The 8,467-nt window shown below is 49.6% G+C and overlaps 1 protein-coding gene across 3 annotated transcripts in view; it reads left to right on the plus strand.

Annotated features, from left to right (window-relative positions):
• The window catches only part of LOC137793955 (FERM and PDZ domain-containing protein 4-like), a 51,672-nt gene extending 43,481 nt beyond the window's left edge, over nucleotides 1–8,191 (plus strand). For 2 of the 3 annotated variants that reach the window (XM_068590434.1, XM_068590433.1), the window contains exons 12-16: nucleotides 1,251–1,340; nucleotides 1,439–1,621; nucleotides 1,758–1,896; nucleotides 2,320–3,348; nucleotides 3,752–8,191. In XM_068590434.1, the coding sequence (XP_068446535.1) occupies nucleotides 1,251–1,340; nucleotides 1,439–1,621; nucleotides 1,758–1,896; nucleotides 2,320–3,348; nucleotides 3,752–7,122 (4,812 nt within the window). In that variant the 3' untranslated portion in view covers nucleotides 7,123–8,191. The remainder of the gene's footprint in view (nucleotides 1–1,250; nucleotides 1,341–1,438; nucleotides 1,622–1,757; nucleotides 1,897–2,319; nucleotides 3,349–3,751) is intronic. The other variant, XM_068590435.1, reaches the window with a different exon arrangement.
• Nucleotides 8,192–8,467: the final 276 nt, after the last annotated feature.

Genomic DNA, 8,467 nt, shown 5'->3' on the forward strand with positions numbered 1-8,467 from the left:
TTTCTGGATGTTTGGGCAATCTAGTTGGGGTGAATCAAGTCCTTTTGCTTCTTCCAGGGTACTCATATTGTTTTTTTGTCTCACATCTGACACACAGTGTAACATCAGAACATATGTTTGTAGATGCTTGTTGAGAAAAGTTTTCATGTTTAGAAAAAATTATAATTTAATAAGTATGTAATAGTGTGTGTATAATCTGAAAAGCTCTTTTCCCATCAGCAGACACAGCTGAAGGATTGCGGTTGACATTGAACACCCCTGAACTCCATGTATGTGTGTATAATGTCCATGAAATGTGCGGCGCGCTAGAGGGATATCGATCTCTTCCCTCTGCAGCCGCCGGCAGTGCGATGTGCTGGCTAATCATTTGCATTCACAGTTGCGATCCACTCGACTCATTAGGGAGACATAGACGGCCGAGGAACACCGGCGAACTGACGTGCGGTTCAAAACATCGACGCTTCAAATTAGCATTGCTTTTCACGGCCTTGGAGCTCCCGCTCAGCCCTTCACCAAAACAGGCCGCTCACTCCGGTTTGGTGGTTAAGACGGAGTGGGAGTTTCGTCCAAGCGGAATTATCTTTTAATAGGGACGTCTGTCAAGGTCAGACGTCTCCATTAGCCTTTTGTTTCTGAGACTGATGCTCGTTTTAAATTAGGGTGCAACATCAGATGGACTCACGATAGTCTCAAGATGTATTGTAAGCGGCGATGAAGGCAGCTTGATGTACTGCACATATAAACAAGCTGGCGCCATTTGTATTCAGCATCCTCTGCGCTACAGATAAATTGCCCTCCCTGAGAAAATGTTGATGAAATATAAGGACACTCAGCGCGGCAGTTAATAGAAAAGGTGAATCAGAAAACACATAATCTGCTCGAAGCAACAATGGATGCGTCAGGTCGTTGATATATATGTCTCATTACAGTCCATGCAGCGGTATTTATTAACGCTAAAATGTAATTCGGGTCCCTTTAATAAGATTGAATGTTGAAAATCCCACAGACGCTAAGTGGCTGGAGAAGTACATATCTGCAGAAGCGAGCCACGGAGAGAACGGCGGTGGAGCCGCACTTCAGACGTTGATCAGATTTTAAATAACGCGATGGGACGTAATGGAAAATCACTGGTCTAGATCAAAATGGCTTGAGAGTGCTTTACATCCTGACATTATGGAAGACAAATGTGTCCATACAGGTTGAGGTGATTTGGTTTCTAATGCTAATGGCTTTCTCTTCTGTCTGTGCAGCTGACTGGGTTGCAGGCCAAGGTGCATTACCTGAGGTACCTCAGCGAACTCCGGCTCTATGGAGGGAGGGAGTTCTGTTCTATACTTTTGGTAAGGATATTAGATCCCTAAATGGGTTTGGACAAGTTTAAAAAAGTACTTTTTGAAGTACTTCTAACTGTCCTATGCGTCCGCACGACTTTCTGTAGCAAGGGGAGAAACAGACCGAGGTGACGCTGCTCGTGGGCCCGCGTTACGGCATCAGTCACGTCATCAACATCCGGACCAACCTCGTGGCCCTGTTGGCCGACTTCAGCCATGTCAACCGCATCGAGATCCTCACCGAGGATGAGACCAACGTCCGACTGGAGCTGCATGTTCTGGATGTCAGGGTGAGCAGTGGAGGGGGAAATAAACAGAAGCACTAGCGAGCATCGCTTGGCCTCGCTCAAATGATAATATGTTTGTCCTTTCTTTCTTCCCTCCTTCCGCCCTTCTTTTCCTTTGCTTTTTTTTTCTTCCTCACAGCCCATCACATTGATCATGGAAGCCAGTGATGCGATGAACCTGGCCTGTCTAACAGCAGGCTACTACCGCCTCCTAGTGGACTCCAGGAGATCTATCTTCAGCATGCCCCACAGCAACAGCCCTGGAGGGGAGGACACTGGTGAGTTATGATTGTGTGTGTGTGGTCAGAATAGTATCTATTTGCCTCCTCATTTAATTTAATTTGTAGAATTTGTCATTCACAGTGATAAGTTTACAGTCAGTATTTACATTGTTCGTTGTTTCTTTTACCGAGTGGATGCATTTTGGGTGACAAAATGTCCGTTTTCCAGCACAGTTTTTATGTGGCAAGATCTTTGTCCTGGCAGGACTCTCCGCATGAAATTATTAAAACAACTAGAGAAGAAAAAGCTTGAAGCTTAAAAATTGAAGCTGCACGGTGCAGCATTAAAACCAAAAGGTCCCCTGAAGTGAAGCACTCAGAGGTCTGGCGAAGAGGAGGCAGCCACTTTGAGATTCGAACAACATAAAATATAAAAACGCATAAAATAATAAGACCGTGTCTTTCTGCGGCTGTCTGCAGGTCAGGATCGTGTCCTGGAATGGCCATACAGCACATCTTTGGGGGACAACGAGGAGCCGTCACCCGGCCAAGGAGAGGTCTACAACAGGGACTCTGAGTATTCCAACAATGGGCCGAGGGAAAACAGTGTGTCTCCTTACTTCCTTGAACCCCCAAACCCTGACAGAGACCTTGGGACACGGAGGAGTCCGGTGCCCCCTCCTCTTCCCCCCACCACCAGACACAAACCTCAAGACTCACCTCGCAGCGCCAAAGTGTCGTTCATTTTTGGAGGGGACCCACCCTTGAACAAGCCGAAGAACTTGGGCTATGAAAGACTGTCGGAGAGCCCCGAGGCCCCCGGGCACAGACCGCCCTACATGCACAACAACACAGACTTTCGGCCACAGGACAGGGTGCCGTTTCAGTTCGGTGATCTGACGCACGTCTATAGTAACATTATAACGGAGGAAGGCGGAGAGGAGCCACTGCTACGGGATCTGTTTTATCGCGACACGACGGACGACGCGGAGGACGACGACGACGCCTCCTGCGAGGAAGACTCCACCGGCGGGACTCCGGTGGGTGACGACGGAGGAGGCGGCGATGAAAGCCGTGGCAACCAGGGAGGCGGGTTGGCCACGGCGGCCGGCACGGCTTCCTTCCTCGCGCTTTCCGGTTCCACCGACGACATCATCGACCTGACGTCGCTGCCCCCTCCGGAGGGCGACGACAGCGTCGACGAGGACGAAGACGACACGCTGCTGCAGACGCTCAACATGGCGATCGCGGCCCCTCCGCCGGGCTTCCGGGACAGTTCGGACGAGGAGGCGGCGCCGGAGGGGAGGCCGCTGAGCACGCGCGACAACGACGATATCCCGGTGTCGTTAATTGACGCCGTCCTGGCGCACGGGGAGGGAGAAGGGGAAGGGAGCAGGGGAGGGGAGAGAAGGCTGGAGAATGCAGTCATGCATACCCTACAAGCACTGGAGGCTCTGTCCGTCTCTGAGCAGAGGCCTCCACCGCCGCCACCCGGCAGTAGAAATCCAGGTCTGTTGAAAATGAAAGCTGCTTTGTTTAACATTGGTTCTCAGACTTTTTTACTCACCCCAAATGATGCCCCAATAAATCCTGTGTCTACGTCTGTGGTCTTTAGTCTCTCTCACTTTATATCATTCAGACCACTAAAATGTGTGGGATTGTATTCATGTTAAAACAGTTGAAACATTATTGGGTAGTTTTCCCTTTTTGTGGATATTTGTCTTTGATGCGTTTTCTTTAAACTCTCAAAACAGATACATGCTACCAGAACAGAAACTATTTGTATATTAAGCCTCCTCAATTGCAAATATGGACATAGCTTTGTGTAATATTCTGTAGCATGTGGCAGCTTTAGCAGCTTGCTTAGTTAGATAATTGACCCATATTTAACTTTTCATCTCTCATCTTCTAGGTGTTTACTCGTCTCGAGGCTTCAGCCCCGAGTCGTCCTCAGATTCTGGCAATGAGACCAACTCATCAGAGATGACAGAAATCTCTGAGCTGGCTGCTACTCACCGGCTCAATGAGAGCCACATGCGTCTCCTGATGGCCACAAGGGAAGGTTACCAGCCTTTACTTGAGGAGAAAACTGAATTCCCCATCTCGCCCAGCACCGTAGGAACGATACAGAAGAAACCCCGCAGTCCAACGCGGCACCTTCATCCTCCGGCTGTTCCCCCGAGACGGAGCCCCCTTTTGGACACTGCCTCGACGTCAGGGTCCGACAGCTTGGCGGGGAGATCCCAGACACAACTATCGTCCACTCTGCAGCGCCCGAGCTCCACCACGCCAGGAGGCAAGCATCACAAAAAGTCTGCGGATTCCAGTAGCAAGTACAACACCTTCAGCACAAGGGAAGGGCATCGAGGTGAGAGCAGTGGGAGCCACGGCCATTTTGAAATGGACCAACGCACTTCGTTCTCGGAGCGAGGGGAAAGTCAAAGGAGACAGAATTCTTTTTTGGAAGAAAATGCTGCGGCCGAGGGCATGAACAGCCTCCCCCGTGACCATCCCAGAATCCCCCGCCCTCCTTCCATTAACTCTGAGCGCCTGTTAGATGTCGTCAACTTGGGAGACTGCGGTGCAAATAATGGAGCTGCAGCTGTTGAGCAAGACGAGCATCTGGTCGTAGCATCACTGCTGTCCACAACCCAAAAATCCAGATCGGGGGGGTCCGACCAGGCACCGGACATACAAAATGACCATCAGCCGATATCGAGACAGCAGAGTGTTGCACGGTTGTGTGAGTACCATCTCGCCAAACGGATTTCAAATTTGCAAGGGGAAGCCCACAGTTCACTACAGGGTTCCCTGTGCTCATCGCTGGATGCTGGTGGCAGCACGAACAGTAGTGCCTGTGCCACCCCAACCGACTCACCCCTCGGCCCCGGTGCAGTTGAATTAAAACACCACCACTTGCAAAGGCACCCACTCTCCAATTCCTCCTCCTCATTACTCAGGGTGCTAAACTATGAGGATAGCAAACCCGGAAACCCTCGCAGCACCCCTAGCCAGAGCACTCAGGGTAAGGACCTCCACCCTCATGCAGACCCTGCCCTCCTTCGGAAAATGCTGCCCAACATTCACCCACCCGCGGCTGGGGCAGAACCAGGCCGTCCCTCCTCAGCCACACCGTCTAAGCATAAAGAGACAACAGGTACTGGGAGCAAGAGGCCCCACAATGATCTGCATGCTAAACAACAGGCCTGTTTTAAGGGGCTGAACCAGAAGGAGGGCAGTGAGGCCTACAGACAACTGATTAACTATCTAACAGTCAGCCAGATGCATCAGGGAGGGAAGCTGCACAGTGCAGGCATGGGAGGGGCAGTAAAAAAGGACACCAGGCGCTTTATCACGAGTAACCCTCAGCTTGTTGAAATGGTAAAGAGTAGGGGGAACACCATTGCTCGCTGCCCATGTATGCCTTCCTCCATATCATCCCCATTCCTCAGCCCAAATTTAGTAAACCCTAACGCGAACACTGTGCAGCTGGCAAATAGAAATCCTCACTCATACCATTCTGCCACACTTCCTGCCAAACTCAAGAGAAGTTCTGACATGCATGCTCAGAAACTGAACGACAGTCTAGATTTCACTGCCGAGAGGAGAAGCTCCTTTTCTGGCCTGGAAAGCGAACTAGAGAGGAGTGGTATGGACCCAGAGCACTTCCTGTCACTGTATAAGAGAGAGGGCTGTATCAGTCGTGACGGGGGACTCATTTCAAGCGGAAACCGAGAGGGTGGGGGGAACTCTAACCGCCCCCCGCCTCGGTCACGAAGCCAACCTAGTAGCAGCACTGAGGACTGGTTCAGATCAGAGCCGAGGGCAAAGCATGCAGTCCGTCAGTCTCCACATTCTCGTCCTAATGATTCTCTTTGTTTCTCTGCCGCCCCCAGTGTAAGTGGTCAACGAGCAGACCTCAACACCATCTCACTAGGAAGGGGAGACCACCCTTCAGCTTTTGTCAGGCAGACATGTGCTGGCAGTAGATCTTGCATTACATCTCCAACTCCCAACCCACAATCGCCACCTCCTCCACCACCTCCCCCGCCTCCTCCGCCTCCTCTGTCTCTTCCCTCGCAAGCCAACGCTAGCTCCAGCAACTCAGGATGCACACAGGACGCCATCCATTCCATCCAGTCCCGGCCAAATCACATTCAAGCTGTTGCCCCAAGCCAACCCCAGACGCTCCCAGATCCCTTCTGCAATAGCCTGCAACGGGGCAGGGAGCTCAAACGCAGCTCCAGCAATGTGACCGCCAATTCTGGAAGTGTGGAGGTTCTGTTTGATAAGCCCACTCGGTGCCGGAGCCAGCAGCCCTTGTCACCATCTGTGCCCCTGCAAGGTGAGACCAAAGTTCAACGGAGGCCGACAAGGAAGCGGCTCTCCAAGAGCTACTCCCAAGGCTCTGTGTCTTCCCACACATGCTGGTCCGCAGGCTGTCGGGCAGACAGCAGAAGGGCGTCGGTGGCATTCCCGTTGCAGAAAGACGCAAAACACATGAAGGGCTCCCAAAAACTGGACACCAGTCCCTGGAGATGCAACGGGCCTTTTAGCTACTGTTTCTTCAAACGTAAGAGCGAGGCAGAAGAGGATGAGATTGAGTGGGAGAGACCCCGACGAAGCCGCGGCGGGAACGATATGGATAATGGCTGTGCGGATGCGCCAGCCATATTGCCCTGTGGCTCAGCCGTGGATGTGGCTGGGGAGCAGCTGTACGGGGAGGTCCTCAATAACATGAGCTTTAGCGACCGCCTCGCGCGAATCAACGCACTCAAGGACCGCATGTACTGCTTCCCTTCTGGCTTCTTTGACGTTCGCCGCGACGCCAGCGAGCTCATTGCCCTGGTGAGGTCCAGCGTTGGTCGCTGCGATCGTGGAGGCCAGATGCCTCTCCAAGACGTGGCCCAGTTCAAGCAGCTCCTCTCGGTCGAGTCCAAAGAACTGGGCCGGGCATGCCGGAGGATGGCGCAGGCCCACGGAAGTCCCGAGGAGATGCTGCTAGCCGTAACGTGTAGCTTCCAGGTGCTATGCTGTCTCTGCGAAGCCTGCATGTGTCTGGTCAGGGGGCTCGGAGCCTCAGCCTCGCACCAACAGAGAGAGGTCGTGGCAAAGGTCGACGAGGTCGTCATGAACTATATCTGTTTGCTCAAGGCGGCCGAGGCTGCCACCGTGGGAGCACCAGGGGAGCACAGCGTGAAGGCCCTGGTCCGCCACTCCAGCACCATGTCGGCCATTGCTAACGCACTCACCCGCTCCCTTAAAACGCTGCTTAGCAAGTAGAGGCTACTCTTTATGCTTTATAGTGTGGCCTACACAGTCAGTATTAGTCTGTCTTTAAGCATCTCGTTATTTTTGGCTCTGCTGAAGAAGTGGTATATTTTTCATATAAGGTCTGAACAGTCTTCATATCAAAACCAATGGAGTGTAAGACACAAAACTCAGAAACGAAAACAATGAGAACGATGCTGAAAGCTAGTCCCATCTGACTGCACTTGCTTTTTCTGATGACAATATTGTAATGTATATTTACAAAGCCATACTGTCACAGACCTTTGTAATGTGATATGCACCTAATAGATATCCTTTTACCCGTGCATTATGTAACTTATTTAACAAAATAAAATTGTATATAATGTACATAAATATGATATAAATATATTATTTGCTGTAGCAGTTTCAATAAGCCATTGAGTGTTCAGCATAATGTGCTCCAGTATTGTACAGGGCTGGAGTGAATTCACATTCAGCTCAAACAGTTCATTAAGTGCAGTTTTACTACAGATATTTAGAATTTACCTGTATAAACATAAGCAAAATTGTGTCACTGTCCGTCCAGTGAGGAAGTTGTTGCATCATTTTATCCACATGATTGTTGGGTTTGAGTTCTGAATGACTGTGTCAAGGTAAACGGATTTCAACACTGTTGTATTACAACACGTTTGTTTGAGATGTTGAAAAATACAGGGACACTATCATTGCACTGCATTTACCACTGCTTCATAATTTACCATATAGGTTATTTTCAGATAAAAGTAATATACAGTCAAGAATAAACTATCCCCCCAAAAAATAAATATCTATAATAGATCTATACCGTAACATTGATCATTTAGAATAAACAAGTTTTAATATGAAACATGTGAGATTGACCACTGTGTTGATTATATCTAATATATTTTTTTTAGGTTTTGTGTTTTATTATCTGTTTTGGACTAATTTCTGTGCTTGAAGGACTCGTTATTCCACACCCTGTATCAAGATGCACTCATGTCTCTTGGGAAGAAAATAAATTCCTGTTTTTTTTTGTTTTTCAATAATCCACAAATGTATTAAAAACATTTTACAGATATGTTTGTCTCTCCTGCCATTTGTCTCTTGGTTTAAATGGTTAACTGTAACATTAAGCAAGCACCGCTGTTGATTCATCTAAGAGCATCTGTATGAAAAAAATACTCTATCGAGGACAGGGGACACATTTGAATGAGCATAGCTAATGAATACCCCTTTTAAACCTCATGTGTGGTGTGTGGGGGACGTGCACTTTTGTCCAAGCGTGCACGAGTTTGTATCGTCACGTGACCTGCCTCATCCCTTTAAGCAGCAGAGTTGCCAACTCTGTTGCATA

This window comes from Clinocottus analis, unplaced genomic scaffold (genome assembly GCF_023055335.1).
Source record: "Clinocottus analis isolate CAN_PGR_092001 unplaced genomic scaffold, fCliAna1.0.p SCAF_24, whole genome shotgun sequence".
Taxonomy (NCBI): domain Eukaryota; kingdom Metazoa; phylum Chordata; class Actinopteri; order Perciformes; family Cottidae; genus Clinocottus; species Clinocottus analis.